This window comes from Cynocephalus volans, chromosome 2, assembly GCF_027409185.1.
Source record: "Cynocephalus volans isolate mCynVol1 chromosome 2, mCynVol1.pri, whole genome shotgun sequence".
Taxonomy (NCBI): Eukaryota; Metazoa; Chordata; class Mammalia; order Dermoptera; family Cynocephalidae; genus Cynocephalus; species Cynocephalus volans.
The window spans coordinates 137,179,271-137,197,974 of NC_084461.1; the positions used below are offsets into that span (position 1 = coordinate 137,179,271).

At 38.1% G+C, this 18,704-nt stretch overlaps 1 protein-coding gene across 2 annotated transcripts in view; it reads right to left on the reverse strand.

Moving 5' to 3' along the window:
- Positions 1–17,605, reverse strand: part of GEMIN5 (gem nuclear organelle associated protein 5) — a 47,724-nt gene extending 30,119 nt beyond the window's left edge. For both annotated transcript variants that reach the window (XM_063085382.1, XM_063085383.1), the window contains exons 1-11: positions 17,369–17,605; positions 16,407–16,567; positions 15,387–15,568; positions 12,015–12,166; positions 11,681–11,797; positions 9,487–9,619; positions 8,424–8,589; positions 7,158–7,370; positions 5,886–5,971; positions 2,707–2,789; positions 1,072–1,208 (exon numbers count right to left, since the gene is read on the reverse strand). In XM_063085382.1, coding sequence (XP_062941452.1) covers positions 1,072–1,208; positions 2,707–2,789; positions 5,886–5,971; positions 7,158–7,370; positions 8,424–8,589; positions 9,487–9,619; positions 11,681–11,797; positions 12,015–12,166; positions 15,387–15,568; positions 16,407–16,567; positions 17,369–17,534 — 1,596 coding nt within the window. In that variant the 5' untranslated portion in view covers positions 17,535–17,605. The remainder of the gene's footprint in view (positions 1–1,071; positions 1,209–2,706; positions 2,790–5,885; positions 5,972–7,157; positions 7,371–8,423; positions 8,590–9,486; positions 9,620–11,680; positions 11,798–12,014; positions 12,167–15,386; positions 15,569–16,406; positions 16,568–17,368) is intronic.
- Positions 17,606–18,704: the final 1,099 nt, after the last annotated feature.

Genomic DNA, 18,704 nt, shown 5'->3' on the forward strand with positions numbered 1-18,704 from the left:
GATTTTTATCCCATAATAAAGAATGAAACATGCCCATTGGCTTTGACAATATGGGTGCCTTGTCTTTAACAAAAGCTCCATACACTCCTTGTTTTATTCCTATCCTTCCAAGCTTTCTTTTCCAGAATCATTTTTCTCCTACCTCTATATGTTGGTGTTTCCCAAAGCAGCTGGGGCCCTTTTTTTTCACACTACTCTCCTTAGCCCACCTCATACATGCCCACAGCTTTGCATCTATCATTTACGTGAAGGCATTCCAAATTTCTATTTCCAGCCCAGACTCTTCACATGAACTTATAACCCATATATTCAACTGCCACTAAACTGAAAGCTTAAGAACAGGAATTTTGTCCCTTTTACTAGTTGCTAAATGTTAATGTTCAGATAACATTTAGACAATGAAGAAACATACTCAATAAATATGATTCAGTTTATGATTAAATGTTACTTTTACGCTCACCATACAAAAATAATGAGCAACAATAAAAAATGCTCATTTGAAAGGGTAAGAAAATCTCAACATTTATGGTTTCACTTTAAAAGACAGTTCTGATATAAAGATAGAACACTGAAACAAATGTGATAAAATGTGGAATCTGGGTAAAGGATATAAGGAAATTATTTGTACTACTTTTGCAGCTTTTGTATAAATCTGAAGTTATTTCACTAAAAACCTAAAAACAAAATGACAATTCTGTCTTGAGCAAAACACTTTGCAGCTGCATTTAGATACTGTACTACAAAGTCATTTTTACCACAGCATCACTTTGGTTGAAGTAGTTGGCCCGAAAAGAATGCTTATATCTAAGATCTGAGAGTTTATAATGAATCACCATTGCAATTGAGACAAACCTTTTTTTTGGGCTAAGTTCTTTGCTTTATTCAAGGATAAAAACTCCTAAGATATATGTCATAATCCACAAATTTACTCACGGCCTTATAAGAATATCTAAGAAATCTGATTCGGCATGATGGTTATACCTAATAATGGCATTTATTATGTAAGATGGGAAACTCAGAGGAACTTGAGATGCAGAGATCAATAGAAGACTTTAGACCACAAGAACTCACTTTGATTGAATTGGTGTCCCTGATGAGTTTGTTGATGTCAAAGGCCTCTCCACTAAGCTTCCAGGGGTTATGCTGTAAGACAATCCCTTCCCCTCCACAGCTGTATAAAGTAAGGGAAGGTCTGTCTCCTTCTCCTCCTATGAGATAAGAAAGCTTATCAGTTTTACACTTTACCAGCTTAAAGACCTTTTGCTATAATGTGACCATATCATATTGAGTTGTTTTAAAAGAAATATATATTTAAAATATTCTAATACACTGGAATAAAGTCACTGTTCTTTTCATTTGAACACAGTTGGGAGAGTAAAAGATGTATACTAATTTTGAATTAATTTCTACAATGCAATGTATTTACTTTAAACATTCTTCCAGCATTCAAAATAGTAGGAGGCACAGGCTGGCCCGTGGCTCACTTGGGAGAGTATGGTGCTGATAACACCAAGGCCATGGGTTTGGATCCTATATACGGATGGCTGATTTAGCTCACTGGCTGAGCGTGGTGCAGACAACACCAAGCCAAGGGGTGAGATCCCCTTACTGGTCATCTTTTAAAAAAAAAAAAAAAAAGTAGGGGGCACAAAAGCTGGCATCAGAAGCCAAACGCATTGTTGTCAAAGTTTCTGAGAATTTACTTTTTCTTCCAGAAATAAGTACTCTTTCGGCATTTACATTTATGGAGCCACAGGACTTTCTAAGACTGACTTTAAAGAGGTGTACTCAATGTAGTGATTTTCTTAGTATTAGAGAAATCTTAATTTTTAAGAAGCAAACACTGGTTCTCATGGGTTTCTGTAAGACAAGTTTTATTTTCACCACTGCTAGATCACAAACCAAGTATCCAATAAAAATTTGTAAGATGAATGAACTATAATCCCAATGTTGCTTTAGTTCTGATGATTTATACTATTTATCCTCCCTACATAATGCAACAACTAAGGAAATTTACAGATATTTCATTGAAGATGGTTAAGAAAAGTTTATCAGACACTTTTGTTGAATAAACTCACTTAGAAAGATATGAAAGACCTACCTTAGGGACAAGAAAAAGAGAAGGCTGAGGGGCTAGAAGAAGGAAAGGGGCAGAATGTAATCAAAGGCAAGAAGAGACTATTTCAGAAATTTTAATTTTGCTTTAACTAAGGGTGAAAACAGATGACCATTATTCCATGAATACACTGAAATAATATTTTTTTTTTTGGCAGCTGGCCAGTACAGGGATTGAACGGTAGACACTGGTGGTATCAGCACCATGTTCTTACTGTCTGAGCTAACTGGCCAACCCTGAAATAACATTCTAATTCTGATAAAATTAAAAAGTGAACAAGTTTTAATGAAGAACATTAGGCTGGGTATCAGGACCCAGCATAAGAAACTATATCTACAACAAAATATTTTAGCTCAAAAAGAAACAATACTTTAGTTAGTATGGGGAGGTTTATGGGTGAATGGTTTCTCACAGCAATTCCAATTTATCACCTGCTATACTGCCTTCATGGACCCCTGGGGACACAGCAGACTACATAAGCAGCCACTGCACTAGAACATTTATGACTCTTTCCAGCTTTAATATCTTAGGATTAAATGGAAAGAAAGAGAATACACTCATCTTTGTTTATAGATGGCTCAGATACTTACCAAGTGACATGGGGGGTACTGGTGGCCCCCAGGCTAAAGTGTACACAGTCTTCTTATGATATGTGCTAGAAATCTGTGGAGGTCTTTTGGAGAGGGGGCGGAGAACAAACAGAAAGATTTAATCAAAAAGTATAATGGAAAACACAGCATTTTTTCCTAAAAGAATTTATATCATAAACTTAGTTGCTGATATAAGAGAAAAATAATCGAACAGTATCCTTCTCCAAATAGTTTGTTGTAAAGAAGCAAACACTTAAATATCATACCATGTAATAATATCTACTACCAAAACGATTAAGCTCCAAATACACCTTACCCAGAAAAAAATGTTACTGCCACCCATCTGGCCATTTTCCTCTACTCTCCCTCTGAATTTGCCCACCTCAATTAAGTGTCAGGTATTACAATATTACTGTAGTCATACAGAAGCATAAAGGTTACCACAACTAGAGAAAAACAGCCTGTTTCTTCAAACTAGTCAGCCCAGAACTAAGACTACTGAAGCATGTATCTTCACCATCCAAAATGCATTCAAGTAAAAGATTAGAAATCATTTCAGACTTACCCTGTGCCATTAACATTCTTAAACTGAGACAAGATTTCAGAGTAGACAAATTTTTAGGTTTTGATTATCCTTTAAGGAAGCTTTGCTTTTAAGAGTACTTCCTAAGGTGGTTGTGATGATAATAATACATGATGTGTCAGTAAAGAAGGCTTAGCTTCTTGGGGGAAAAAAAGGACAGCACTGTTATCATTTAACGTAAGTTGTATTCTTTGTATAAACTTAGAATTCTAGAACCTATGATTGAACTAGTTGTTGACTTATTTACTTCCATGTATCTGACAAATTTATAATAGTCATTCTAGACAATGAACCAAAATTTTTTTTGGCTAAAAGAAAGATAAGTAATTTTGGCTGAATGTGTAACAATACATCGTGGCAATATTCTTTCTCCTACTACATACCTTTTCTAGTGTTAGTCTTATAATAACCAGAAGATATTAATTTAACAGAAGTAGTTAGCAATTTCATGATGACACAGAGCTATTTAAATTAATAGATAAGGGCTGGCTGGTTAGCTCAGTTGGCTAGAGTACTCTGTTATAACAAACAAAGTCAAAGGTTTGGATCCCTGTATCACCAGTCACCAAAAAATAAATAAGTACATAAGTAAGTAAATAAATACACTGTTTTATTTTGTTAAATACCTCTTTGAAACAGTGCATTTTTTCTGAGTTAAAAAAAGGGAAAAATAGTCAACTGCATGTAGGTTCTGAGTACTTAAAGAATTGCATATAAAAAGGCTAGCTCTGCAGTACAATAAATGATTTTCTTTTAGAAGTAAATGGTCTAGGGGCCGAGCCCGTGGTGCACTCGGGGGAGTGCGGCGCTGGGAGCACGGTGACGCTCCCGCCGCAGGTTCGGATCCTGTATGGGAATGGCCGGTGCACTCACTGGCTGAGTGCCGGTCACGAAAAAAGACAAAAAAAAAAAAAAAAGAAGTAAATGATCTAGGACAGAGTTAAGCAAACATTTTCTGTAATAGGACAGAGTAAATATTTCAGGCTTTGTGAGCCATGTGGTTTCTGCCACAACTACTCCACTCTGCTGTAGTAGTACAAAAGTAGCCATGAAAAGCAGCCACAGATAGTATGTAAATGAATGAGTGTAGCTCTGTGCCAATAAAAATGTATTTATGGATACAGAAATCTGAATTTTATTTAATCTTCATAGGCCACAAAATATTTTGATATTTTCTCCCCAACCATATAAAAAGGTGAAACAGTGCTGTCCAATAAGGTAGCCATTACCCATATATGGCTCTTGTGCATTTGAAATGTGGCTAGTGCACCTGAGGAAATGAATTTCTAATTTAATTTTAATTACTTTAAGTATAAATAGCCACAAGGGGCTAGTGACTACCAAACTGCACAGCGCAGGTCTGGAATCTAATCCAGCCTCTGGAACAACTGTGTGCAATAGTTATATAATGTGAACCATAAATACTAGTCACATATGTAACCCAAAGTTTTCTAGTAGCTACATTAAAAAAAACAAAATGTTGAAACAAGTGAAAGTTAATTTTAATAATATATTTTATTTAACTCAGCATGCTAAAAATATTATTTAAAATGTAATCAAAATAAAATTATTAATGAGATATTTTACATTCTACTAAGACTTTGAACTCTGGTGTGTATTTTACACTTACAGCACATCTCAATTTGGACTTGCCCCCTTTCAAGTGCTTAGTACTCACCCATGGCTAATGGCTAGTAGAGTGGACAATGCAGCTCTAGATATAACTTCTAGTTTACAGGAAATACAGGGAATAGAGAAATGAGTCACCACAATGAAAAAACTAGACAAGTCTAAAATGTGGAGTAGTCTACAAGGCAAATTATCTGAAGTCTTCAAATTGAAAAGGCAATGTTATGCAAAGAAAAGAAATGGGGGCAGTATTCTGGAATAAAAGAGACTGGATAAAGAGACTAAGATAATGAAAACTAATTTGGGACTGACTGGTTAGCTCAATTGGTAGAGCATGGTGTTCATAACACCAAGGTCAAGTTTTAGATCCAGCTGCCAAATTAATAATAATAATAATAATAATAATAAAGAAAAAAAAAGCTAGAAAAAACATTTTTGGCTCAACTGAGGAAATCTGTATATGAGGTGAATATTAGATCATATTATGAAATTACTGTTAATTTTCTTTCTTAAATGTGATCAGGATATTGTGGTTACATGGGAGAGTGTTCTTATTCTTAGAATTGTAAAGGAGAAGTGTTTCAGATATAACATATAGAGAGACATAAGGATAAAACAAGTATGACAAAATGCTAGCTGGTGAATCTAGACAGAAGGTACATAGATATTCTTTGTACTAGATTCTTTCAATGTTCATGTAAGCCTGAAAACTCTTGTAAAAACAAAAGCAAATGGTTTATTTTAGTGATTCTCAAGCAGACTTGTGGTGGGGGATGAACCACTACCACTTGAAATAATTTTTTAAAAATAAAATTCCAAGTTCTGAACTTCAATCTCAGTGCCAGAATCTTAATTCTTAAAAAGCCTTCCATGCAATTTTGATGTACGTCCAGGTTTATGAACTGAAAATTAAATCCACCACTGACATTTTGGTCAATGCCCTAAACATGAATCACCCATTCCTTACTTGTTGGAGTAGGTGTCATATAATCCCACTTTTCCGTCATCAGTTCCAAAAGCCAAGCAACCTTCCTTGTTTGGGTGCCAGCACAGCTGCAAAAAAAAATTCCCAAGTGAGAAATTATGAGAAAAGGAGCTCATGTTCAAGGGAATCTTTACACTATCCTTCAAGCATTCAAATGGAAAACTTTGTTACTCTTGATTTCTTCTAATTCTCAGTTTAAAAGAGAAAAACAAAGAAGCTCATATGACAAAGAGATCACCTGTAATCTCACCATCCAAAAAACTCATTGCCAATTTTATATCTCTTTCCACACATATTTGTAAATAAACTTAGATATACACAATTGAAGAAAACGAATAGGTTCAAACATTAAAATGATGTGCATGATACACTGCAGGGTAGGGATAAAAGATTCTAGAACAATTTAGAAAATCATAATTCTACTAATAATTAACAAAATTTGGAAAGATATATCATAAATTGTCAACAGTAATTTTCTGGATTATGGAAGTGGGGGCTTAAAGTGGAGTGTAGGGTAGAAAAAAAATGTCCCTTTCTATATTTCGGTATTGTTGGTATTCTTTTAAAATCATATTTACTGCTTTTAAACTTAACAGCCAAAACAGAGATATATAATTTTGGAGAAAAACAAACAAAAGATTATAATACTGTTTTCTAACCCACATTCCATGTTTTATAACTTGCATTTTTTGTGAACCATTAACATCTTTCCACATTAAAGATCTGCATTATTATTTTTAATAATTTGATGCCATTCCGACATGTGATTATAATATAACTTAATGTATCCTCCATGAATACACACACTCTCAGGTTATTTCTAATTTCTTACTATTGGAAAACATGGTGAGTTCAACAAAGCCTTAATAATTTTAAAATCTGAATTTAGGAATAATGGTTTGGTTGAAAGGTTCTTCTGGGGCCAGCCCGTGGCTCATTCGGGAGAGAGTGGTGCTGATAACACCAAGGCCACAGGTTCAGATCCCTATATACAGATGGCCAGTTAGCTCACTTGGGAGAGTGTGGTGCTGACAACACCAAGTCAGGTGTTAAGATCCCCTCACAGGTCATCTTATATAGGATTTTTTTTTTAAAAGAAAGGTTCTTCTGTTTACCTAGTTTCAAACTTCATCAAAAATACCTTTAAACAATTTTGGTTCCTAATAGAATTCATTTAAATGAAGAGGTGTTCTCTAAAAAAGAACTACTTATTTGAAAAAAACTTCAAAGAGAACTCAAAGAAAGCATCCTTACCGCTGTAACCTTGGACTTGACACCCTGCCAAAACGTTTTCACATCATAGTTGTTCTTTATGGAGAGTGTATTCCATACACGGATCATGCCATCCCCAACACCTATGGCCAAACAGCCTATTTCCACAGGAGAGAAAGCCAGGCTATAGGCAAAGCCACCAAGGGAAGGCAGGGTCCAACAGCACTCCAGGGTGGTCATGTCCCAACATTTTACCTGAAAAGAGTAAGGGTTGGGGCCTAAATATAAAAAGAGCAGAAAAGTAGGAAAACGGATCCAATATTTCAAATGGGATAGGCTCAAAGAGTAGATAAGGATAATATAATTTATTGCAATAGAAATTGGAAAGGCAAAAGCATGCCTTAGGAAAAAAAAATCAGTGATAAATTATAAAGATGAAAGGGATTTTAGAATATGTTTATTCCCAACAATACCAAGGTCAAGGGTTTGGAGCCCTGTACCAACCAGCTGCCACCCCCCCCCCAAAAAAAAACCCCCAAATTTACTCTCAGAGACATTGAGTGAATTCGAGGTCACATAATTAATAAACCAGAACTCAGGCCCCTCATTTCCCAGAGTTCAGTGGTCTTTCTACTCTATTACAGCATTGGTAACCTCCTCACTTGGCAAACTCTAAATAAGGATGAAGATGGCCTCAGCACAGTGGAAAAATCAAAAAGCTACTATCTCAAAAAGCAAAATATCATACACAGGGGAGGAGAAGTGATACATTTTTAATGGCCATTTGTTTAACAGAGAGGCTTAGGAGAAAAACAAAGTCTATCAAATAAGACTAGCTTTAGTGCAAAACAGTAAAGGTCACAGACTCTTAAATAAAGCTAATTCTCTCTCTCAGAGTTCACTAAGAGCAGATGATTCTGTTACCCAGTCATAGACCAGGATAAGCATGATCTCACACATCCTTCCCGGGACATATCTATTCTACTTTATCATGTCTGCTTCAACAGAAAAGCATCTTGTAGTTCCTCACATTTCTCCTGCCCCAGTACCGTTGATAATATTTGGTGCGATCAGTAACGGTAACTGTGTCGTTGGAAGGACTGCTGCACAATCAGAACTGAAGGCCACCATACGACTCATGCATAAGTTTAGAGGTCACCATTTTGAAGGGATCCTCAGCTTGATGTCTCCACTTAGTTTTAGCTGAAGTATGTCTAAAACTGCCAGATGGTTTGAAAAAGCCCTCTAATCCCTCCCAAGTTGTAAATCACTGCTCTACAATGCTGAATGAAAATAAGCAGTTCTTACATCTCTGTCCATTGAGGTGGAAAGCAGCAGCTGTTTGTTATCCTCAGTTTGTAGCGGACATAAATTAAACACAATTCTTGAATGATTTTGCCCTTCTGATGAAGTGCTAAAGACAGTGTATTTCCTTCTCCAAGATTGGGTGAGATCCCATAGTAGCAATTCACCTCTGTGAAGTAAAAAACATAAACATTAGTTCTCTTTCACAAACAATCTGAAGTCAAATAATTGTTGAGTCAGATGGACTGGACCCTTACTTGCAAAATAATTTTTGTTAACTATTCCTTTAAGGACAGAAAAATGGAATATTCTGAAATATGCACAAAATATCTCTGGGAGAACACACCCAGAAAAATAGGCATTGCCTACAGGAAGGGGAAGACAGAGGTGGGAAGGATACTTTATTATATACTGTATTTCCATTCTTTTTGAACCATGTAAATGTACTGAACTACCTTTTAAACAGATTTCCCTAATGGCTTTAAGTATAAAATGCCACCATAATTTGCAGAGCTCCAAAAGTTTAAAAAATAATATCTCTCTCTTGGGGTGGTGGGGGGAGTGGGACCACTTTGGAGGGATTTCTATGTGCTTTACCTGTATTACCTCATTTAAAAGCAGGGAACTTGTCTGTTAAATTCACTTTTTATCTCCAGCTACTAGAAGCAAGTGCTCAATAAATTTTGTTTACTGAATGGCCATAACCATCCTAAGAGACAGAAAATATTATCACTATCTTTCCTTTCTACACATAAAGTGATTGAAGCTCAGAAAAGTAAAAGGTCTTGTTCATGAACACAAAGCAGACTAAGTAACAGATTCTAAAATTCAGTTCTGCCTAACTTCAGAGTCCCCACTTACTCACTAGGCTACACTTATTTGATCTTTTTTTCAACTATTAGTAGACAGCACAGATATCAGCACTTTTCTGTTTCAAATGGCCCATCATAATACAAGCCATGACCATTACTTTACCTTCTGTGTCTACAAAGAGAAGCCTAGGAATTTCAGAGGCCAAATAGGGAAACAAAATAAATCAGAGAAAGTGTGACCAAAAAAGACTTACCCAAAACAACTGGATACCAGCTGTGTTGGCTGATTACTGGGCCAATGGAGTGTCAACCAAAGGCGCTCTTTAACAGTTGGGTCTGTACCCCCTCCTCTTCTCTTCAGAAAGGGTAATTTCAAAATCATCACCCCTGCAGATAAAAAACAGTTCAGTGGGGCACTCAACATGTGTAACTACTTTCATGTCACCAGCAGTTCACAATACACAATCTATGGTTTAAAATCTTGTTAGTTTGATTACTTAGAATTCAGACTTCATTTTCCTATGAAAACATTATTATAAATAGTGTTTAATACTAGTCTACTTACATTTAGGTAGCTTTTAAGGCTGCCTTGGCAACCTAAACATACTAAGAATATTTTTTGTCTGGGAAAATGAGTTCCCAACTAGAAATGAGAAACCAAGGTGATTACACAACCTAAGATTTTCCAAAGTTGGAAGGACAGCGGGAGGAGATTCCTTTACCTAGTTGGCAAGAAATCCAACAAAGGGGAAACATTTGGAAGTCAACAAGTTGTGGCAGAGGATTACCTCCACCCAACATGCTGCAAACAATCCATATTGTGCAGTAGAACCACATATGCAGCTTTTAAAAATACACATGCCCTACTCCTAGACATTCCGATTCAGTAGATCTGAGGAGGGGTCCAGGAACACACATTTTTCAAAAACTGTCCAGCTGACTGTGCTGCATAATCAGAACTGAAACTACTATATGACACATCCGTAAGTTTAGAGGTTACTTTTTGGAGGGATCCTCAGCTTGATGTCTCCACTTGGAGCTGTAGTATGTCCAAAAGTAGTCCACAAACCTTCAAGTTCTGTCTTCCAAAATGATTCTACTATTTACAATTGACTAAACCCGAACTATGTGCGAAGCCCTGTGCTACTTGCTTTACATGCACTAATGTACTTGGGCAAAGATAAAACTTTCATGGTTTAAAATAAAGTGGAGAATTCACCCATGTTCATAGCAGTATTATTCCCAATAGCTAAAACGTGGAAGCAACCCAAGTGACCATTGGTGGATGAATGAACAAGCAAAACATGGTACATACATATACGATGGAATATTATTCAGCCTTAGAAAGGAAGAAAATTCTGACATATGCTGCAACATGGGTGAACCCTGAGGACATTATGCTAAGTGAAATATGCCAATCACAAAAAGACATATACTGTATGATTCCACTTAAATGAAATACTCAGAGTAGTCAAAATCAGAGACAGAAAGTAGAACAGTGGTTGCTAGGGGATCAGGGAGGGGGAAATGGGGAGTTATTACTTATTGGGTATAGAGTTTCAGTTTCACAAGATAAAAAGAGTTCTGGAGGTGGTGATGGTTGGACAACATTATGAATATATTTAATACCAAAGTGTACACTTATAAGTGGTCAGGGTGGTTAAGTTTTATGTTATGTGTGTTTTCCCACAATAAAAATAACTGACATAAATAAGTAAAGTGGAGAAAGAAGAGAAGTCCACTATAAAAAGAAAGGCAAAAATTTTACTATAAAGGTAACACCATTCTGCCTGTAGTTTCTTTCAATTTATAAACTTAAGGTAAAAGTTTTGTTCAAAGAGAAGCTTGGGAGGGCTGGTTGGTTAGCTCAGCATGGTGTTATAACAGCAAGGTCAAGAGTTTGGATCCCTGTACTGGCAGCCACCAAAAAATAAAAATAAATAAAAACACCACAACAAAAAACAAAGAGAAGCTTGGGAAAGCTAAATGACTGAGGAGGTCCATAATTCAGATAAATTGAGCTTTTACATTTAAACATACATTTCTATGCTGGATGTACATTATTTATTCTGCATTTGTACATTAGAAGCTCTAACTCCAGAGATCTTTTCCATTACTCTGACCCAGGCCTTGCCAAGTTCCAATATTCCTGTGCTTATAACAAATATCTTGCTATCCATGCCAAACAGTGACCCTTCGATAAAGCAGAGATCCCTGCCTTCTCATGGATGTATCAGAAACTCTCATCTCAACACAAAAGCCAGGCATTGAGAGCACAGAGAGTTCTAGCCCATGCTAAATTGGGAAAACAACTTTCTAGACAGAAAAGAGCTGCTTTCTGACAGATGATATACACTCACGGGACAACAAGACAGAACAAAAAAGCTTCTACTTCTACTGGATCAGTATAAGTTATATCACAAAAAAACCATCAAACATAAATCTTACCTCGGCCTCTAGAACAGCTCCAGATTCGAATGGTCTGATCTTTGCTTCCAGTGGCTAAATAACATCCTCTTGTTACTGGAATTTGTGCTGTAACTTTCCCATTAGGAACTTCAGGTTCTTCTCCAAGAGAGATAGTAATATTGTTTTTAATTAGCATTAAATATGCACTTATCAAAGAAAACTTAGTTTGCAAAGGTTCCCAAAACTTAATTATCTCTTGCATAGGTCTGATCTGTAAAACCTAAAGTTTCAAATGTAATTCAAACAATACAACTCTCCCCACTTTGTTCTTTAAGTCTAAAGTGTATTGAACTCTCCCTTGAATCTTCTCTACCTGAATTTTCCTCTTGGTTTACAGATAAGCAATCTTCACCAAGCAGGGGACACCAGGCTATGGAGTGAATTTCATCATCATGGCCTCGAAGCCTGTGAATAACTTCTCCTTTCTTACTGATGTCAGTTATAACCACTATGCCATCCTTGTAGCTAAAAAACAAGAGTTAGAAATTATCACTGTAAAATAAAGACAGAACAGTTGCTAGTAAACATTTTGGTTTAGGAGTTACCATTGTGGACTAGGTGCATTTGGGGTGGGAGAAAAGGGAAGAAGACAATAAATAATTTTGTTAGGTCCTTTTTCCAAAGTGCTCATTTCATACTTTCTGGTTTTGTTAAAACCCTCCTCCATGATCAAATTACGTTGTCTGGCACAAAGCTCAAATAGAGGAGCATACTTTTGTTCTCAGGGAACTTACAGAAGAATAGTTCTTATAGGGATCCAGTAACTTCTCTAATCAGAGATGAATTTGTCCTAGTACACTAAAAAAAACCAAAAAACCAAAAAGGTTTTTATAAGTGATACTACTTTTCTAACTATGAACTTAACAAAATCTGCACAACTCTATATTCTAGATCTATGTATCCCAGGCTTTTATGAATTCAGAAGAAACCAAGAAATCCTAACAGCTTTTTAAAAAACAATGAATTATTTCAGACACATAAAATATCTATCACCAAGCTTAAGAAAAAAAATTACCAATATAGCTGAAGTCTCTATACAAGAGTACTTCAAAAAGTTCATGGAAAAATAGAACTAAAAGATAAGAATCTTTCCAGGAACTTTCTGAAGTACCCTCGTATATTCCACCCCAAACCTCTCTCCTTCTCTTCCTCAGAGGTATACCACTATTTGTGAATTTTGTGTTATACCATTTCTAGCCTTTCTTTGTATATATTCCTGATTAAGATTTACAGAATTGTTTTGTATATTTTAAAACTTCATACAATGGTATCATGCAGTCTGTTTTTCTGTAGCTTGCTTTTTTTCACTCATTCTGCTTCTGAGTTATCCACGCTGACACATGTAACTCTAGTTCCTGGTTAGTCATTTATGCTACTGTATTAGTACTGCACTGTATAAATATCTCATCGTTCATTCATTTTTCTTTTGAAGGGCTTCCATTTTTTGCTCTTACAAACAAAAAATGCTATTAATGTTGTTGTATACACCTAAGACAATTTCAGGCTTAATGCATGGTAATGGAATGGCCAGAATGTAAGACAGGTGCATCTTTGCTTTACTAGAAGGTGCAAAACTGCTCTCTAAAGCGGTTGTACTTATTTACATTTCCTACACATTAGATAATTCTACAGGGAAAAACACCATTACAACTGTATTATTAAAAAAAAAAAAAGAATATGTCCATCAATCTTTGAAGATCTGGACTTGGAATTGTCATGAGATAAAACTGTTTTTAAATTTGAACAAAGCTTTCTGGGAATAAAAACCATTTTGAAGATCCACTAAAAACAAATTTTTCTGATTCAATCCTCTGTCTAATTGTGCAGTTCCCTCTACCCGAAATACTCTCTTGAGAAGTCCTCCTTTTCTTTCGAGGTCAGTTTGATGCAAGCCTCTCTGACCTCTGCCTACTACCCTTTTTGCTCACTCTCTACCCTCACTGTAACAATGCTCCCACTTCGCAAGACCGTAGACCCACAGACCCCTTACATTCTCACTATCATGTACCTTATCCCACACTGGTCTTCCCATCCTTCCCCCCAGGCAGCACAGATTTCATGATCCATTACTATAATCCCTCTTTAATTATCCCCTTTGTCTCCTTCCCCTCAGGGGCATTTAGTGCCAAAACCCTAAACGTGAATGAATCCAACCACCTCCTTTCTCAACCAGTTTGAGTAGTTTACTTTACATTCATGACCATGATCCTTAGCTTGACACTGAACAGTGAACAATGGATCTACAATTTCCCTCAGTAAATTCACTTTCCCATTTTCTGAGATGACTGTTTTTATACCTTCTTCTCACATCCAGTTCCAACCCCACCCTGAACTTCACTCCACCACTCTGACTTACTCCTCACTTCAAAATCAGAAGCCACAGAAGGGAATGCCCTCCTGCTGTGGATAGACTGAATTGGGTCCCCAAAGTTCAGATACTAGAAGCTTAATTCCCAAATTAACTGTTGAATGTAGGAAATCCTATTACGGTAATTGAAAGGTGGGGCCTTGAAGAGGTGATTAGATTGTGAAGACCATGCCCTACTGAATGGATTAGTAATGGTGCTCATGGGAGTGGTTCTGAGGGCTTTAAAAAGAGAGCACGTGAGAATCTCTCTCTCTGTTCCACCACTTTCTGCCATGTGAGACCCCTGCATTGCTGTACAGCCACCACTAAGAAGACCCTCACCAGATGTGTTCCCTGGGCTTTGGACTTCCTAACCCCTTACACTGTAAGCAATAAATTTTGTTTTCTTACATACTACCCAGTTCCAGGTATTTTGTTATAAGCAACAGAAACAGACTAATACACCCCCTATTCCAAACATATATACAAACCTATCTGCACCTATTTCCACCTTTTCTACTTGTCATCTGAATCCAATCACCTCTCAACTTGTCAAAAACATCACTCCTGTATTTATCACAGTTTACTTTTGCAACAAGGTGTCCCTCTTCTGCCTCATTTCCATCAGCATAAAAACATGCCCTTGCTATCTTCCATTTATTACTCCCTTGACCCCATAAACCTCCTCATGTCTATGCACATTTTCACAACTTTGTGAAAAAGTTATCTCTATTACCTCCCCCTCGCTCAAGTCTCTTGAATCTACTCCAGGAAGGTTTTCTCCTCCAACATTCTAGTCAAACTGCTTATGTCAAGACTTTGACTGGAGGGAATGGACATCTTTGGGTGAGAAGTACATGCAGTCATGAGGAAAAGAAGTATGCTCATTCAGGCAGCTCATGTGAAACAACCTTGGTGATTGAGGAGGATACAGATCCCCATGCCATATCACTTTCCCAATCTAAAAGGAGCACTCAGAACCAGAGAGACAGAGCAGAGACATCAGATACTCTGGGAGTTAATGTTATATCCAAGAGCAGTACAGAAAAAGAAAAAGGTGAAAGTAGACATTTCCTATATTTGGATGCTGACTGGAGGTACTAGATGTAAAGAACAAGGAAAGAACAGTATCATGGAAACAAAAACAAAGACAGGGAGTGGAAGAGATAGTAAGGACCTGGAGGTCACAGGAATAAATGATGCCAAGGGCTCAGAGGGAGCAGTTAATATCTGTAAATGGTTTCTTTTGAGGAATAAAGTGATAGGAAAAGGTAAAGCAAATGCAAAATATGATCTCAAACAAAAATAAATCACCAATACAGATGACACAGTACTTACCCAACAGCTACTAAATCTTCATGATGAGGTGAGCAAGTGAGACAGAAAATTGTCCTGGGTTCTATAAAGAGGTGCTGGCTGTCATTTCTGTTAAACCAGTAACAGAAAACTACTCCTTTTTCATCCCCAGACACTATTAAGTCCTTTACTAGAGGAGACCAATGCAGTGCTGATATTGTATGCTTTAAAACAAAACAAAAATGTATTTGTTTCTCATTTGTCAATGCTGAATTTTTACTTAGTTTTTAACCTGTGTCACTAACCAACATAATGCTAGGTACATTATAGGTATTTAATACATACTTGTTAATCTTACTTGTATAGCAACAGTATATTAATAAAATGATTTAAAAAGTTTAGACTATTGGAAACGAAAGAATCATTTAATTTTTTTCTTCCTTTAATAGATTAATACAAAGTTTTTACAAAGATTAAGTGGGTCTTTTACTTTCCTTTGTTCATGGTCACAAAAGGCAAGTATATCAAGTAATCATCTGGTTTCTTTTATTTATTTATTTATCTTTTAAAAAAGATGACCGGTAAGGGAATCTTAATCCTTAACTTTGTGTTGTCAGCACCACTCTCCCCCAAGTGAGCCACGGGCTGGCCCAATTATCTGGTTTAGAAATGAGTTTCATTCACTCATTTACAGTTTAATCAGAAGTCTATTTTACGTAAACAACCAGACAGTAAATGTTTTAGACTTTGCCCGATCTCTGTTGCAACTACTTAACTCTGCTGTTGTAGCATGAAAGCAGCCATAGACAATACTTAAATGAATAAGTGTGGCTGTATTATAATAAAGCTATCTGCAAAAACCAGTGCCAAAGCAGTTGGCCAACTTCTGGTTTATATGCATCTCTTTCAAAAAAGTTTTGAGATACCTTACAAAATACAGCTTCTAATTAATGAACACAGTTAGAACACCTTGCATAGATAAGCTAGCAAAACTATACTTGAAAGAAAAGAATTCTCAGCAGATATGTAGAAACAGTCTGAGAACCCAGTAACCCATGGTACCTGGTGGAGTGCATGTTCTGTCACAACTGTTTTTGTCTCTACATCCCAGATTTTCACAGTCCCGTCATCAGAGCTGGTGGCACAGAGATTGTATTGACCAGGGTGATGAGAAAACGTGACGCCAGAGATCCTTTCGGTGTGTCCCACTAACTCTCCTATGACTTTAAGCAAAACCAGACAATAGGTTAATTAGGTTAATTAAGGTGCAATCCAAGATTCCTGGCAAAATCAACTGCTGTAGGACGATGAGTGAGCGAGCATACTCTGGAGTTACTTAACCCATGGTATAACAAAAATATCCACGGACTCAACCAGAAACCCTAAGTGCTGATATTAGCGCTGCTACATGACTTCAGACAAGTTATTGAGCCTCAACTGTAAAATGATGTTGATCCCTTTGCTGTGCTTAATTCATAGGCTGGAAAGCAGTTCAAATGAAGAACGTGAAAGTGATTCTTATTCAGATCTGTCCAAAGAGTGTTTGGAATAGAATAAATATCTGGCACATCATATTCCAAGGCACAATCAAAGCCTAGTTTGGAGCCTGAAAGTATCTGGCTCAACCCATTCATCTTACAGAAACAAGTTTCACATATTTGCAGGATCTTGCTTAGGGCCTGCAGCTGTAGGCAACTGCCAACCCCAGGAAGGCTCCCAGAGGGCCAGCACGCACTTGGGGGGAGCCATAGATATTATAACTACTCGGGCCTAGACAAGTCTAACTTTTCAGTAAGCTAGAGGCCCCACATGCGGGCGCCAGGAGGAGGGACCGCTCGGCCACAGAGTGGTGTAGCTCACGCTTGAAGACCGGACACGACTCAGCTTAGTGCCTGCGGGTAGGCCCTTCTCCCTGTTTGGGCCTCAGTTTCTCCCCACAAAAGGGGTGCCTGGACACACTCACTCGGCGCCCCTGGGGAACACAGGAAAGGCAGGAAGTCTAGGGCCCATAGGTGAAGAGTTACCTCGAAACGGGGGCGTCCCAAGGGTCGCGCCCGCGCCAGGGCCCACGCGGACTAGGAAGACGGAGGTCCGCGCAGCGAAGCCAAAGAGGCCCCCGGGCACAGCATCGCTGCAGCGGGAGCAGTACCAGTTGGGGGAGGGAGGCAGCGTCCGCGGGTCCTGCTCCATGACTGACGGCCGCCTTGGATGAGGGAAGCAGCCACAGGGAAAGACCGTTCGCAGTCCCACGCCGTAGCCGGGAAAAGGGACTGGTGGACCTCGAGCCCCGCCTACTCAGACCGCCGCTACGGCGCGCGTCGAGGCCCAGCCAGCACCGCACGCTCGGTTCCCGCCGCCGCGTGGTGGGCAGGGCGGGTACGAGCTCAGCGCCTCTCCACCTCGCCAGCAGCAGGAGGTCCGCCCCAATCTTGACGAGGATCTGGGGCTTCCTGAGCCCAGCCCCGGAGTTAGGCATTCTCACTTCCCACAGCAATGCCCATAATTAAAGGGTTAGACTGGTGGAGCCACCTCTCCACACTACCGGTTTATACTTTGGACCCACTATCCTGTCCAATATTCTTTGAACGTTATGTGCCAGGGTATTTTGCTAGTTCTAAAGATGCTTTGAAGATATCTACGGGAAGCCTATGAACAAAACAGTATGAATCAGAAGTCAAAAAGGGAAGGAACAGTTTTTGCAACTGGGTGGAAGTTCTGGCTCTGGGTTGTTGGTACTCAAAGATTAAAGGGAAACCGAATGGAGTGACTCTCTTGATTTGCTTGATTGAGCACCAACTCCGGGAAGGGAACTGTATGTGTTACGTGCTGTGGAGGAAAAAGAATGGGAGTTTCTCTCCAACTCAAACCTGCTAAAATCCTCAGATTCTGCACTATTCCTGTACTGCTTTTATGCATGGGGTTATCTGGCACTTCTGCATACGTAGCAAACCAAAACCTGAAATACCTATCTTTAATACAGAGAGATCAAACATATACGATACGCGTCGTGTATTTGGATGCGTCTAGAGGCACTAATTTTGGAGGCACCCATCCCTAGATTGGCCACTGTTTTTTGCCAGTTGTTATCTGAGCGGCTTTAACCTATTCTAAATATGTTTCCTCATATTTGAAGAACGAAGATGTTAATCCATTCCTGTTGGATTGCTGTGAGGAATACGTGAAATTTCGTGAAATACCTGTCTTGGAGGTCAGCCTGGAGATTAGCAGGGATTAGAACATCATACGTATTTGAATTATTTAATCTTTAAAAGAACGTTCAAGCGATTTCAAACTTTCATGCGATTGATCTTTGCAACAAGCTTGTGCCGTAGGGATAGTTATTACTGACTATTTTACCGA